At 40.8% G+C, this 16,862-nt stretch overlaps 1 protein-coding gene across 2 annotated transcripts in view; it reads right to left on the reverse strand.

Moving 5' to 3' along the window:
- The window catches only part of GALNT2 (polypeptide N-acetylgalactosaminyltransferase 2), a 124,893-nt gene that overhangs the window by 23,138 nt on the left and 84,893 nt on the right, over positions 1 to 16,862 (reverse strand). The window contains exons 13-16 of one of the 2 annotated variants that reach the window (XR_001875243.1): positions 16,627 to 16,710; positions 14,797 to 14,923; positions 13,163 to 13,282; positions 3,730 to 3,875 (exon numbers count right to left, since the gene is read on the reverse strand). Coding sequence is in view for 1 of the 2 variants with exons in the window: in XM_017817525.1 (XP_017673014.1) it covers positions 11,702 to 11,857; positions 13,163 to 13,282; positions 14,797 to 14,923; positions 16,627 to 16,710 (487 nt within the window). In the remaining variant the exon portion in view is untranslated. Of the gene's footprint in view, positions 1 to 3,729; positions 3,876 to 9,462; positions 11,858 to 13,162; positions 13,283 to 14,796; positions 14,924 to 16,626; positions 16,711 to 16,862 lie in introns of those variants that run through there. The other variant, XM_017817525.1, reaches the window with a different exon arrangement.

Below are 16,862 nucleotides of genomic sequence, written 5' to 3' on the forward strand. Positions count from 1 at the left end.
CTATGTAAGTGGGGACCCAGCCTCACACCTGTGCATCACGTTTAACTCCCAGAGATATGCCAGATCAGCCAGACCGTACTCTTCTCCCCATGTGCTTTCCCTACCTGTTGTCTCCTTGGTTTTATATCCACTGGGCCCAACCAGCTCTGCTTTTGTGCTGCAAATAACCAAACAGCTTTCATGCTACTCAAGAGGGAGAAAACTGGAGCAGAAAAGACAAAAAGAAAGAACTTCCTCTTACTGTTTCTTTTCAAACAACGAGGAGCTATTTATAACATGGTTAGGTTCATTGTTGCGCGACAGCAGTGCCCTTTCCCAGCTGACAGAGCCTCTCTAGCAATGACAGCCTCGCAGTAGCCTGCAGGATTTTATTGCCTGAGGTAGCTTAACCCAGTTTCTCATGTGGATAATGAAAATCAGCAGTGGATGAGATTTAATGCGGCTGCTGTTCTTCAGGATCCTGTGCAAAGGTTGAAGCAGCCAGGAACACATGAGCATCTCTATCTCCTTAGGACAGATTTACTTTAAAATGGGTGGTTGCAAAGCTCTCTTCCCTCACTGAAAACAAAGCATAACACCTTATCCAGAGTCTGAGGGATTTACAATTAAGTTCAAAAGTTGCCCTTCCCTCCTGTCAGCACCTCAGGACTGTGCGATAGAGGCAGTCAGCAGAGAGCAAACTGCTCCCTAGGCAGGTGACCTAAATCCTGCTTTGCCCAATGATGCTGCAGGGCACTGAGGGGGTATGTGTGCTGCCTCCCCTCCCCATCAGTTAGGTGGTCTGGGATGCTTTCACCCCCAGGCAGGCCATCCTCTCAATTTGGAGTAATGCAACCGTTCCACAGTCCCCAGGGCTGAGGAGAAGTCTCCCCCAGAGAGGGACAGCCTGCAGAGGCACTGGTAACATGCCCAGTGTCACACATGCCAGGCCCATATCCACATGGGTCATGTCCACACAGTATGGCTGAAGGGCCCAACTCATTGCCCTCTACAGTGCCAGGAAAGGGACCTGGAGGTTCTGGTGGATGTCAAGTTGAATATGAGTGAGCAGTGCCCTGGCAGCCAGGAGGGCCAGCTGTGTCCTGGGGGGCATCAGGCAAAGCATCGCCAGCCAGTCGAGGGAGGGGATTGTCCCGCTCTGCTCTGCACTGGTGTGGTCTCACCTTGAATATTGTGAGCAGTTTTGAGTGCCACAATATAAGAAAGATATTAAGCTCTTAGAGAGCGTCCAAAGGAGGGCAACAGAGATGGTGAAGGGCCTTGAGGGGAAGCCTCAAGGAACGAGGAATGGCTGAGGTCACTTGGTCTGTTCAGCCTGAAGAAGAAGAGACTGAGGGGAGACCTCATCACAGTTTACAACTTCCTCGTGAGGGGAAGAGGAGGGGCAGATATTGATCTCTTCTCTGTGGTGACCAGTGACAGGACCCAAGGGAATGACCTGAAGTTGTGTCAGAGGAGGTTTAGATTGGATATTAAAGAAACATTCTTCACCCAGAGGGTGGTTGGGCACTGGAATAGGCTCTCCAGGGAAGTGGTCACAGCACCAAGACTGACAGAGTTCAAGAAGCATTTGGATGATACCTTCAGGCACATGGTGTGACTCTTGGGGATGGTCCTGGGCAGGGCTAAGGATTGGACTCAGTGATTCTTATGGGTTCCTTCCAAGTCAGCATATTCTGTTATTCTGAGTGTCCAAAGAAGCAGCAAGAACAGCAAACCTGTAGGCTTCTGAGCTGCTCAAAGCAGTGGGGAGAATCTGGAGCAGGAGTGTTTTAGGAAAAGGTGATAAAGCATCACTATTGTGAGATGTTTTAGACCTTTGGCACCTTCACACAGGCCTTGAGTTTCACGGGATGCTCCTTGGATGGACCCGAGCCTCCCAAGTCAAGCTATGGCTGAAGAACTTTGCTGTAACATTGCAGCAGTGGTTGGAAAAAGATGCAGGAGTTGTGTTTGGCATGGCTGCCAAAAGCTAATTAAAACAACAAAAACAAACTGAGGAGAGGGCTGTGCATATGACAGAGTTCATCAGTCGAATCAGGTAGAGCTTGTGCTTATTACATGCGTCAGACCAAACTCCCTGCAGCGAGCTTCCTCTACCTTACCACCTCCTCAGGGCTAATTTAAGAGCTGTTCTTTGCAGCCCATAATAATAGTGAGAAAGAAAATCAAATTCTGTTCTGCCACAAAGAAGAAACTGGAACAAGGGAACTGGCAGGAAACTTGTCTTGCTGCCATCTCTGTCTTTCCTAAAGAAATTTGTGCCCCAGGACACCCAGTCACAGAAAACAGAGCTGCCAAACAGGATGCACAACTCCAGTTCTCCCCACAAGGGAAGCCAAGCTCATGTGCTGGGAAAGGAAATGACATTTCCCACAGATAAAAAATCAGGGGGGTGGTATTTATAGGTGAACACAGAAATAACCATACCATCCAGACAAGCATTTTCTCTGGGATTACCTTATGCTCAGAGAGCCTCTTTTGCACGTACAACCCCACCCAAATCATTCCTGCAAGGGGCAGGTAAACCTCCCCTGCCCTAAAAGTCGACCCATGACAAACCAGAAAGCATCATCACACTAACAGAGCTCTTCACACATTACACCCCCAGCTCAACAACACACGCAATACACATTTGGGGCTACTCTTGCTCCAGCCTGTGTGGGCACAGGGAGCAAGGCTGATGTGAGTGCCATCTCCAAAGCAAATATTCAGGCAAGGCCAGAATGGAGCAAGCAGGCTAAAAGGGATTTGGGCCCACCCTTTGTGTCCCCCATGAAACGATCTTTTATTTGGTCAGATCTAAATAAGCAAGTGCTTTTCTTTATTTTTAATTTTTCTGGAAAGCCATTTGATAGTGCTTGCTACAAGGGTACCTCTCACTTCTGCCAGGCTAAGCTCTGCTCCATGCAGGCTGGTCATGTCTTCAGCTTCATGCCAGAAAATGTTTTAATCCATACAAAATGGATCACAGAAATACAGTAGTACTGGCATTGCCAAAACAACAGGGCTGATTCCCACTAATCCCACAGTGCAGGGGTTCTTGAGGCAAAAGCCATTTGCCCTTTTTGTCATAACGTGTCTAGAAATGGAGCCCAGGGTACCCCATCTCAAACCAAGACCCCCCTTGTGCCAGGTGAAGATATTCAGAAGTTCATACAAGCCATTCTCCAGGCACTGCTGACAAAGGTCAAAATTTAGACACAGCATGAAGATCTTTGCATCCAGGTTAATTGCAAATTCCATGGCATGCTTTCAGAACTCTGTAGAACTTGTTTTCTTCAGAAGCTCTCAAAGACCATCCTTAGGGACTTGTACAATGAACAGACACCAGAATGTCANCTTCTACCTAAGAGGCTATTAAGAATGCGAATACTTATGGATTTACATCTGTAGCAGTTTTGAATAGGAATAAAATTCTTAAAATGGTGTATGGAATTTGATCCCCTATTCACAACAAAATACAAAATTATTTTCCTAATCTTTTCTAGACTCATTTTTTTTCCATATTTACTCTTTCTATGTGAAAGCCTGAAATCCCAAAACTTTCTGCAGCCATTTTCCATTATAACATAAAAATCAACCAGAAACCTTTTCACATTTTATGCAAGAGGTTAAAGGACGCCACTTTGTAAGTAAGCTGTAGCAAGAAAGGCAATTTGAAATGAGAGCTGGAGATGGGATTCTCCACCTAGCATATTAAATACCAGCTGCTTGGTCATTACTTACTGTTGCTTACGTAGCCTGCTGTCCTCCAAGGTGCTCCGTGCATCCATGTGTTTGTTCAGCCTCCAATATGAGCTACTCAGCACACTTCAGCTGGAAACAGTTAGCCAGCATGGGCCAAAGGATGAGATAATCCCTTAACCAATTGCCTAAGGAAAAACCACAGGAAAGGGATTAAGACCAAGTAGTATTTCCTCCACCTGCCCTTCAAGCTCCTATCAATCTCTGACTTAGAGACTTCCTCTGGTGCATGTTTACGTATTTGCATGTTTTACAGTCCTGTTTTCCACTGAAAGGGCTGTTACATCCATGGCATAATTCTCAACAATATGAAGTTCTTTTGTCCTTCAATCTCATACCTGAAAACATCTTTTTTCACCTTTTCATTCGCTATTTGCCAAGAGCAGCCATGCGTTAACTCCCTATCCATATACTCCTTTCTGTTCACGATCTAACCTCTTCTTGTCAGTCAGCATGCCTTTCCAGCTCAAATCAGATGTAGCAAGACATTTCCTGCTACTTGCTGATAAAGAATTTCAAATTAACAGGGAAAGGAAGTGGGCCATGGCATCCACCCTGTGCCACTTGGCTTATAGTTGAGCTATGTCTGCCTCCCTTATTCCATTTTCCCTGTCTCTCAAGATTTACCAGCACGCTGTGCAAATATTCCAGGACATAATCCCGCTCTGAAAAACAGGAATCACAACAGTGATTCTCATATGGACAACAAATTTTTGGGATGTTCCCTGAGCAAACTGACAGAACCTCAAGAGCATTAGTTCAGAACAGCAGCCTGCAAGCACTGCTTGTGGACACCTATCAGTGTTTTCTTTATTGATTTAATCCAGAAAAAAACCACCTATAGGCCCAGCATTGATTTACCTTGCCTTGCTGGAAGCCGAGGAAGATGTACCCCTCCTCAGGATCATTGACTCAGAGCACTGCCTGGCTGTCGTCAGAAAGCCCCAAGTACTGTGTGAGAGACAAGCATCAGCAGGAATCTTGCACAATTAACAACCATAAGGGCCTCAACCTATTTTTACTGGGTTTGAGAGGAGGACCTTCATACCTCACCATCCCTCCATCTGCCTTGAGGACAGAGCTCAGGGAATAGCTGTAGCAATGCATGGTCTGAAAAGCCTGCTTCTCACCCAGTTTAAAAGGCTCAGTCTGTAAGGGGAAAAGTAAAGAAATAACAATCATATTCCAGAAGCTCTGATTCTATGAAGAATATTTTAAGGAATCAAACATAATTAGCAGACAAAATGGCTGGGAGCTGAAGCTAGACATTCAGCCTGGAACCAATTATTCATGAAAGCAAAGGTATATTGGAAGAGCTAACAAAAGAATTAGATCAGCTGAAGAGTAAGATTTCCTAATTCTCAAATTCATCTGTTTCTCAAGATTTTAAATTCCTAAATTTTATTTTTGAAAACTGAATGCCCTAAAAACTTCTTAAAATTGTATCCAGGATATAAAAGCTGAGGACTTGTCACAGATATCGCTGTTGAAGATGTTACAGCTTATGCTGTAGAGCACAGGAGAGCTAGATCTCATTTTACCTTAAACTACGAATTTACTGACTTTGAAATACATTCCAAGCTGCATTTCTGCAGCTGCTTCTCCACATCCTCTCAACTTTGCATCTCTTTCTCTTCCACTTCACTTTTCCCCCCCATCTTTTCTACCTAGACATAAAGATAAGAATATGTGTGTCATTTTCTTTTGTATCTCCTGCCGTGACAGAAGCCCCGACCCTCACCAGTGACCCAAAGATGCCACCCTCTCTCAACTCATTCAACAGCGAAAAGCAAAAGAAACATCTTCATACAATTCTGAAACCAGCTGGCAGAGAGCATAACACTAGTATGGTGTGCTCCATACCACACAAACTACATGTAAGGTAGAGCATTTTCTTTCTCCAGATTGTCTAAACAAAAGCATTAAATCACTTTCTAGTAGGAAACTCTCTATTCAACATCAGCTTGATGTTGAAACAAAGACCTTCATGCAACTTAAAACCTTTTAGTCTCTCTTGCCCCATTTCTCCTCTCTTGACAGTATAGGTGTTGCTGGTTTTAGACACAGATATCAGCAGTGAGGCTGTTTTGGTTTAAGTAATAATAATAACTATTATTATTATTAAAGGCATCTCAACAGGAAAGCAAACTAGAACATCCCTCAGCTCAGGTTCTGTCATGAAAACATAAGGCTTGATTTTATGGTCGAGTTAAGCCAAGCTCAAAGGGCTTTCAGCTACTGAAAGTAACACTTCCCTTGTTTTTTGTTGGGCTTTTTTTGCCAACCTTCCTTACAACCCCCACTGCCTCACCGTGAGGCATTCCTAATGCTCCTTTACATGCTGCTAGCTCACAGATGAGCATGTGACAGCGACAAAACTGTACCCAAAATCTCACAGTGACAAGCAGGGAGTAGCAATCACCTGAAGAGATGTTATATCCTATTGCTCCACAGGATGGACAAACGGCCTTTACGTTCCACTGGTGCTACAGGGAAGGGAAGTTGAACATCTTCCCCCCTCAGCTACTTCTGGTTATGACACCCTCCCACTTTGTGCCAACTCCAGCTCTCTTCAAAAAGGTCACCTCAACTCTCCAAGACTGACATTTTTTTTCTGTCTACCTTGGCCTGCTGCTTTATTCACTTAATCGTCTCGTGGATTTGGCACAAACGCTAGACCAAGGGAGGAGGCAGGATCAGCATTCCTTTCCCTCTCAGCAGCAACATAGTCTGGCTCAGCTGAGCACAGAGCTGCCACCTAGGAATCTACCTCACGTTCTCCTCAAAAATAATCTGTTGGACAGGAAGAAAGGTGGCATAAAAGAAAACTCTTTTGCACAAGTGGTGCTCACCACACTACCAGAGCACAATAGACTCTTGGTAGTGATTCTCTAACCCTCTTTTTACCAGATTACCAAAGGTGATGTTCAATTAATATAGGTTTGGCAGAAAGCATAGCTATTTGCTACTTCCAGATCCTTTTTAACTAACTAACAAAAAAAAACCTCAAAAAATCCTTGGATTAAGAACATCTGCTGAGTAGAAATAGGAACTTGAAATCCAACAGGTTCATCTTCCTGCATACAGAGCAACAACATGCTGCTCTACTGCAAGAAATCAAATCAAATTAAGAGTATTTTGCACCCATTCAGACAACCTCTTGGAGAGCTCTACAGAGAGAACATCTGTGGACTGACTTTATTCACAATTTTTAAGCTTGATTACTAGCAGATCTTAAAATAGCTACTGGATGCTAAGCTGTAAATAAAATGTGCACTCGAACAGAAGATGCAACCCTGACATTTGTGCTCATTCTGTAATCATGGCTTATTATCCCAGACTTTTTTTCAGTGGCTTCTATTCATTTGAAATCATTCTGTACAGGAACAAGCCTCTTGCTAGAGCGTTCTGTAATGAGCTATTGCTATGAAATTATTCGTTGTGTTTCAGGCATGAATGAGGACACAAGTGATGCACACATGCTTCTCAGGACCATAGAAATTTTAGAGAGAATCTACATTTAAAATAAATATAAGTAAGGCAAAGTAGATGGTGGTATTCATATACAAAAATTAAACAAAATAACTGAGGTTATGACTCTAACACCCCAGAAAGGAACTGAACAATGCTCTATAGAATCCACTTCAAACAAGACAACAGTCCTTACCTCAAGCAGATCACAGCCTTTTAATATCTCCCAATATTCACTTTCCTTTTCAAACACACAGAGGCATCCTCTTGAAAATTCAGGATTTAAAATATGGGGGTTTTAATCCACAAAGAGCAAAGATTAAACATGCCCTTATAAAGGGGATATAAACACATCTGCTTTTATGCACAGTGACAAGCAAGCAGAGTAAACCCATGCAGAAAACCGGCTAAGAAAAGCATGACCTGAAATTCCAGGAAACAAATGGGGAAAATTTTTTTCACGTAAATTTACTTGGGTAAAAAGGAAACAATGGAGTTTTGGTCAGCAGTAATGCAAAATTTGCTGGATGGTTCATTCAGTCCTGCTACTATACTAAAGTTAACCGAGAACAGTAGGCACAGGAAATATGTAAAACTCTAGGCAGAGTCATTAGAGATAGACTTCTACATTTAACATTGGATTAGATTAAAAGCTTCTATTGCCAGAAGCCTGTTGTATCTCTTAGTATCACCTGTCAGCTCCTGCGTGTCAAACGGCATTTAAGATGGAGAATCCTCATTTGAATTCTCAGATACAATCTGCAGATGCAAAGGTGTTTCTTTTGTTTACTGCAGCTTGACAAGGCCTTTTTATTTTTGCCAACCATAAATATTAAAGACCTATTTCCTTCATTTAATTTAGATTGTGAAAGTCACTAACTTCTGCTACATAGAGAGGGTAAGTTTGTACCCAAGACCTCTCCTTTCCCACAGCTTGATAGGTAAAAATCTTCCTGTCAGTACAACTAAAAGAGTGGAAGTGTTTAAATCTTTCCTACAGATGCTTCTGCAGGTTATGCTAGCTGACCGTGTCCTTGGGGCCAACTGTAAAGCTAAGTTTGTTAGACCAGGAGCAAAGATCCTAGTCCTGTATGCCACAGAGTGGGAAAGAATGATGTACCCTAAAAACTGACCTGAGGCATCTCTGAGGCTGGACAGATCACACATTTTTTTGAGCATTGTACCATTCCCATCCCCTTTAGCCTGCAGCCCACCTCTACCAAGGTGATGCTGAGACTGAGTATCAAGCCCTGGCTGCAGCCCCACTCATGGTAGCAGAAGAATCTCGCACTTCACAGCTGCCCATCATCTCCCGTGGAGGATTTGCTCCCTCCCCAGCTGTGCTGGTGCAGGATCATTTGCAAGGTCTCTAAACTAGACCTGTGGAATCACTGGCACAGTGATTTCTGGCAGCAGAGAGAGGGACAGTGGAAGTCTCAAGAAGATTAGGCCTAAAGGGGCAGGAGGGAGGGGTGCCTTGACAGTATAATTTCAGGTGACTGTACAGTTGGCATTAACCCACTATTCAATGTAACAACTTCTAGAATAAGATAATTACCTCAAAGTTATAATATTACATACAAACAAAATCTCTTTTCATAAATAGATATATACACCCATATATACACACTTCTAGAACAGGAACTTTATGAAGCTACCAAGTGAACTGAAGCATTTGAAAACTACTTGAATGTACAAGTTCCAGCCAGTCTTTTACTGGTTTTACTCAGTTGTATCAACCAGCACACATTTATCTATAAAGCGTTGTTCTTTATTTAAGTTAAACAAATTTTCAAGGATGGTTTCCATCTATAAAATGAACAAGTACAAGCTCTGTACAGCAGACTTTTCAAACCAACTGAAAAAAACAGTTTTCAAACTATGTTTTGAAAATCTGCAAAATAAACAATATCACCATTCTTGTTCTGAAGACGGTAAGAAAAGTTCTCAGGAGACTCCATCGCAATTTCCTTCAAGGACTCTTAATTTATCTTTCAAATGGGTGAATTTCTTCAACATTGAAAACCCCTAAAATCACAGTAAGTAACTTTGGCACACTGTCATGTAAACATAACAAAAGGATACCTCTTCTTGTCCGTTCTCTCAAAGAAAAGCGACACACAGCTCCTATATTAAAACCCCTATGAGCAGCACCCATGGGGAATTGAAAAAAGTACTGAAAAGATACTCCTACTTTATGATTGCTATTGTCATTAAAGACTAAAGAGATGAAATACGGATTTCTTTTTTTTTTTTTAAACTAGCAATTCTGATTGAGAGGTAAGAGGCAGGTCAATATTCAGAGTTGCAACTGCTCATGTCAGTTAGTGCTACCCTTACTTTGATCAAAGTTGCAAATGGAAATACCTCCATGGTTGAAGCTGAGTCACTGGGCTGGTGTTTTTCCCTTTTAAATTCTATTTTTAAAAACCTGAAACAATTGACTTGCTGCTGAGCCCATATTTCAGCATTTGTATTTCTAAATCATGAAGGAATCTATTGCTATGTTTATGAAACATCTTCAAGTTCTCAGCTAGGTTAAAAGGCTACAGGGAGAGACTAAATGCTGAAAATAGTTTAACCACTGCCTGGCCTCTAAACAGGCAAGTTTTTGAGAAAGTGGACTGTGAATGATAAGAAAAAAAAGTATTAATTATTCATAAAAAGAGTCAGATGATGGATGGGTAAAACTGGATTTAATGCCCCCATCCAAATCCAAACCCCCATGCAGGTACTTGCAAGTCTTAACTTCAGACACACGAGGTCTCTGTGGGCTCACTGACTGGCACTGTTAAAGCCATGTTGCCCAGAAGAGTGCCATCCCTACACCTAATGCACAGATACAGCCAAAGGAAAATGAAAAATCAGGAACTACTCTACTCCCAGGACAAAGAAAGAGGGGGACTGTACCAGCATTCTACAGTACAGCACATATTCTTCATCTCCTTACAATCAACAATTTCATTTTTCCAAGATCATCATCTTTCCAAAACCACTTCCTGGCACTTCATGTCTGCACTAATTTTTGTCAATACTGTCTCACTTATTAGTACTTATTTACTTTGCCTTCTCATTTTAAAAGCTCGTTGAAGCATTTGCTTTTAATAGAAAAGTATATAGTCTATGCAAACATAAGAAAGGACACATCAAAGCTGGGGTTAACTTTGACAGTATTATTTCATAAAAATGACATCAGCTGGACTGAAGCTGCAAAATGCACAAGTTCTATGGTTAAAAACACAAAGGCTATGCAGGTATCCAGGCTGACTCCCAGAGCCAACCCTGAATCCACTCAAAAGCTCCATTTAAAGAAACAAAATGGAAGAAAATTCCCCAGTAGTAGGTCTATAGATTAAGCAAGTGCAATTCAGAGATATTACATAGCTGCTTATCCTTGCAAATTAAAATTCAGATCTTGTGCTGTCATCAGCGATGTAACTTATTTCTACAGCTCAAAAGGGGAGTTTGAGACAAATTTTTCTCATTAGGGCCCAGAATGAAACTGTGCTGAACGAACACCGCTGCATAAAAGACCTGTGCGGTTTATATAATTTTATAACAAAAGAAGTATTTAAAAGACTAAGTACTACAGAAATGATCAACACAAATATCAAGTACAAGTTTAACATTATCCAGAGCACATGTAATGAATTTCCAAGTTGGAATAAACAATCCAAGTGATCATCTGGGCAGAGGCATTGACTTTTTCGGCTATTTTCTTTTTCCTCCTGAGTTTCATGATCTCTCCAGTAAGGGTGAAGTGTTAAGAAGTAGATCCACTTTGCAAAGCAAAAGCATCCAGTGTTAGCACGGACATCACACCCAGTAGCACAAAATCCGCACCTTCATAAAGTTTCTCTCTCCTAGCACTCCAATCCAATTTCTGGTTATACATATGTCAATCACTGTTGATAACTGCAGGATATAAATCATTGGGAGCTGACAATATATATACTTTCATATATTTATATTTAGAGTCCATCATAGAAAAGTTCATATTCAAATTACCAAGTACACACAGGAGAAAAAAAAACAACTTCAAAATGACACTTCTGTTTCTGGAAATAACAAACCATGACTTCTATGCAAATGGAGTTTTCAAATGACCTTCTCCTAGTAATTTTTCCCACCCTCCCTCCCACACCCTGTTCCCCACAGGTGTTTCTTCAGATCCTTTTGTTTATCATACGTCAGTTGTTCCTAGAGTTAATTATCTGCTGTGCAAGTAGTAACTGAAGACAGAAAGGAACCTTGAAGGTTGTAGCACAATTCCTTCTTGGTGCGAAGTAATGCTCAGTGCCATCTTTGCAGTGCTCTGAGTTCCCTGGATCCCTGGTGTCTGCTTCAGCACTCTACTTTCAGATAAAGGTGGAATACTGAGGTATATAAGTTCCATGGAAAGTTTTAAGAAATACATCAGTAATTCAATCAAAACTTTGCCCAATGTTTTTCAGCTGAAACAGCATTTTGCTTGTAAGTCCTTCTACTGCTGCAGATTAAGTGTGAATTTCCACTGTTGTGACAAAGAAGGATTGCAGATCTCAACGGTGAGACCACCATTTTTGGCATTTCGGCTGTCTAGACAGAGGTTGCTGCCAACGTGCCTCAGTTTAGAATTGCTTTCAATTTGTTCCCATTTCTGGAAGAGAAAACACAGTTATTGACCTGGAAAGGCAGGAAAAGGAAGAATTCTACATCCTGTCCTTTCAAGTCTTCATAAGCTTTCCTAGCTTGTGCCTGGGAAAGCTGTGAAAACTGCAGTAATAGTAGCAGTTTAGATGATTCTTGAATAAGAGTATGTAAGTTATGGTAAGCCTTGCCAAAACAGCTGTTCATTAAGCTAACACTCTGCAAGACATGCAGAATACACCAAGCCATTCTCCTCTAATTCAGAACTTCTCAAATACCCTGTTACCTGCATGAAACCTTTGATCTGAAGAAAAAACTAAAAATCTTCAAATCCATACACACACCACTACAGTACTGAGCATAGAGAAGCAAGAAGCAGAATCGATACAGACAACTTTACAGAAATGCAGAAATTTGTCAGACATCTTTCAGTTATGCAGAAGACAACCAGTCAGTCAACTTGTGCTGTCAAAAGCTCTTTGCCTAACGTGATGTCAAAGGACAGAGTAAATCCCAGAAACGGGATGTTAAAAAACAAGGTTTTTCTCTTATTTTTCTAACATACTGGGCCCTGTAAACCTTATCAAGAAAATCTTGCTTAGTTTCCTGTTCTGAAAAGTGGCAAGAATACTCTTCCCTCATCAAAGACAGAGTTTCAGTTATCTGTGTGCAAATGGAGATGCAGAAGCAAGGAAGTTGGCAGATGATCAGAACTGATGACTTAGCAGAAAGAGATAAATTGTTACATGACTAGATCAAAAAGATGGTATGACTCTGCAAATGTGATTTTCCTCAGGCATGGGAAATAGATGAAGTTACAATACTTCAATTTAAGGAGTTACAATACAAAAATTTAAGGAGTCTAATGCTCTTATAAACAGGTCACCATTGAATAGAAGGAAAGCCAAAGAACACTCTTCTGAGACACAGACTACACAATCTTCAAACTTCATTTAGTAAGACCTTTCAAAAACACACTGTGGAATACAGAATCTATTTCAGAAAACAGACGTGGCAGTTTAAGACTGTTACACATCAGTGCTGTTGGGTGAAACCTTTACATAAGGCCCCTGTTGGGATAGAACCTCTACATGACAAAAGTGACAAAAGATTATCACTGGCTATGAAAAGAAAAGCTCAACACACAAGCTTATTCCTGCTGCTTTGTCTAGACATCACGCATCCTAACTTTACACACATAAACAACAGCATGAAGAGTAGAAGCTATAGATGATCACCAGTGCATGTTCTTGCATTCTCATTCACAGCCCTTGTTTTCCCCACTGTTTGCAGAGTGCAGTCACAATATACTGACCTGTCTGCTGTCATTTTCCCTACAGCCCTGAAGTTTTATTAGTGAACCAGGTGCTCTGTCCACAACAGTAAGGCACAAATCCATGTGTTTCACTGACTTGTCCTTTGTTAAGGCCCATTCCTACAAAAAGGAAGAAAAAAAAAGTGTACAAAATTGTGTACATTAACAGATGCACATGCTATCTCTGCATATACAGCAAAGGTTAAAATCCTACAAATAGGTATGTGTGAGCATTAGAATTGTTCATTGCTTCCCACAGAACAGGAGAGGAAAAACGTCCTTTCCAAACACAGTAATTCCAATTGCTTCCGTGTCCCCACGTCAGCTCAGGGCTGAGCTGGCTGTCTGCTCCCTCTGCTGGCTTCACACAGCTGCAGCAGGCAGTCACACCGGGCTTCAGATGTAAAAATATTTGTCCAAAGATCTATTTAGGTAAAAGTTTATTTATGTGTATATATACATGTGTGTGCATGTTACACCTTCCCCATATCTTCTTTATATATATGTATATATATTTTAAAAAAGGATGTAATTACATACATAAAACCCCTAAAAGCTTGGTCTGCAGCATCACTGGCCACCTACTCACACACTGAACAAAGCATATGGACCACAGTGAGGAAACAGTAGTTCTTAATACAATAGAGACCACCAGAAAGCAATACACAAGAGGGCTGAACTCAAAGGTAGAGGGAAAATGTTCCTTCCTATCCAAGGCACGAGGTACAAAAGAATTTCCGTTAAATGCATTTAAATAGGCAACTCTTAAATGAGCAAAGGAAAGCTGTTCTATATGTAACTGTTGCCCAGCTTGTTTGATCTCGGCATCGTCTTACACAGAGCCTGATCTTGCACTGATGTTTAGACTCTCTCCACATGCCTTTCTCCTTCAAATTTGATCTCCAGCATTCGCATTGGTCATCATTTGTCTAACTATGCTTTGAGGAAAGAAGCCACTTCATTAAAGCCACACTAATTATCCAAATCATGCTTGTAACTACTTAAAATGGCACAATTAGCTTCTCTCAAACAATTAAAGAGAATTTAGTTGTATAACACAAAATCCTAGATACATGGGGCCAAGCCTGGTTACATTTAAATGTTATTTTGCAAGCGATCAGTGTTTCAGAAATAAATTACATTACTAATCCCATCCCTTTTTTTTTAAATTTAGCCCTTCATGATATGAAACAGATACTTTCCTTCAGTGATCAGAAACTAAGACTAGTTATAATGGAGATAAAATGAAGCAAGTTCCACTATACCAGAGGAGAAGAAAAGTTGGAAACAGTGTATATGCTCAGGGCACAGCCATAGGATAGCTGTAGTAACACTTTGAAAATCAGGACATCTGAGAAAGCCTTCTATACAAGTACAAAATTCCCTGGAATTTTTTTGGCCTCTAGTGTAAAAGCAAATATTAATAGTGACAAAGGAAGGGGATAATGTGATGCACACTGAATGTATCTTTGGGAGAAGCTATTTAGTCAATCTGTTGTAACAACTGATCTGCTAATTTGGGATCATCTTCCTATCACCAGTACATAGTAACTGCTTGAGTTAAAAAGCTTAGGTTCACGTTCACTTCTTTTAAGACTTTCATTGTGAAAAACAAAAATTAACGGCATACAGACCTGGTTTCCCCCGGCATTATGACACTCATAAACTCCAACAACACCATCTGCAAAATGGCCCAAAGTGTCAAGGCAATTGGTACCCTGCTGCAAAGCCCCAAAAGCTATATCTTGATGATCAGGTACCCTAAAACAAAACCACAAATATCTGCTTAATTCAGTTGGGGTTTTATTGTTGGTTTTTAAGTTTTTCTATAAACTCCTTGGTTTTACTCAGAGTACTTTTAAGATGAGATGTTAAGGATCAGTGATGACTATCATCTGGAAATCTCAATCATCTTTTGAGGGGAGGCAATTATCTGATCATGAACTGATCAAGCACAGGTAAACTCGCAAGCTTAGGACACAATACAAAAAGACTTGTGCCAGAGAATGAGGATAAACATATGAACTCAGCATAAAAATCAAATTAAAGATGACTTATTATTTAAGGTGACTCAAAGCTTAATGCTATCATTAAGGTCATCAAAACCTTTTGTCTTTTCAGGTAAGGAACCTTGTGGCAGAAATAGGACATTCTACATTTTTCTCAGACTATTTTTTACTGAAATGTTAAAAAAGGGGTTAGGAATTTAAAAAAAAAAAAAAGGAATCAAAGTTTTTCTGATATCTATTTTCTAACAATTACATATAAAATACACTCACAGTATGGAAATACCTAGGTAAGCCCATTCAGCAAAGCACAGTTGTGGGGTAAAGCACCATGAGTTCATGGGCATATCAGAGCCTTTAAAAACTTCAGACTAATATGACTATAATAATTCAATCCAGCAGAATGAGCACGTGAGGGATGACACAGAGTAAGATGACATTACACTTCAGCAGTACTTATGGTAGCACATTTTCCAGGAGAGCTTGCAAGACACATTTTTTTCTGACAAATTAAACAAAACCAAATATCCTCTGGCACTTTTAAGAGAAAATAAATGAAAACTTACTTCCTCAGCATCACCCTGGGTTATGAGACTCCTTAGTATGCGTGGTACTGTATATATTTCACTGGAGCTATAATAGCTGGTGCTTTTGCATCATAGCCTATACATCTATCACTAGCAGTTACCTGAATTCACTGAAGTGCCATCAGGAAAAAACCATCATGTATTCTTACAAGCTACACACAGTATCTTGCACCATTACACTACTAACTGGTTTACAGACTCAGATCTGACCAACATACTTATTAATGGGCTATTTAACCACAACCTTTGCATCTTTTCAAAAAATGTTTCTCTTCAAGGATTTTTCACTAGTTAGGATGCATTCATGTTAGAGAAACTGTTAGCAATATTATCCCTCACTTCCCTCTTCTCACCCCTACCCAAAAGTCAGTGATTATCCAGTGACAAGAGACTCAGTTTCTTAGAGTCTTAGGCATCTGCCCTTGTCTGCCAACCATACAAGGCCCTCTTGTCTGCTGACTCCTGTTACTTGTACTATACTGAGATTCAGTCTCCTTACTCAACTAGGTATGTGCTTAGGCAAAGGCACAAGCTTTAAAGGGATGACAACAGGATACAGAACAGTGTGCTTTTGAGCAAATGGCTTGTGTAGGAGACTAACTTCTAGGTAAGTTGAGTCCTTTGGACACTGTTCTCTAATATATCTGCTACTGCAGCTGTAGTTGCAGTAATTAGAAAAAGAAAAAGCAGCTTACTAGGGAGAAGTTACTCTTAAGGGACAGAACTAACAAAAACAAAAAGCAAATAAGCATGCATGAGGCATTGCATTCAGATAAATTAAAAAGCATCCTTCACATCCAAGGAAGGAGAAACTGATAATTTCTGGGGAGGCCAAAAAGAGAACTGCATACTATTGTCAGCCAAAACTCACCGTAACTCAGGATAAACATTTTCAAGATACCACTTGAAGGGTTTGCAGCTAAGTCTCTTTCTGAGTTCCATTCGGCTTTGAATACTAGAGGAGAAAAAAAAAAGCAGTTTTCAAAGTCAGGCTGTTGTCTTCATATATGTTATGGAATACACAGAAAACTCAAGAACAGCTGAATTGTTGAAATAAACTGTAAAGCGACAACACGAGAGCCAGCACTGCTTTCACCTCAGAAGGTG

The sequence above is a fragment of the Lepidothrix coronata genome, unplaced genomic scaffold (genome assembly GCF_001604755.1).
Source record: "Lepidothrix coronata isolate B3197 unplaced genomic scaffold, Lepidothrix_coronata-1.0 Scaffold61, whole genome shotgun sequence".
NCBI classification, from domain to species: domain Eukaryota; kingdom Metazoa; phylum Chordata; class Aves; order Passeriformes; family Pipridae; genus Lepidothrix; species Lepidothrix coronata.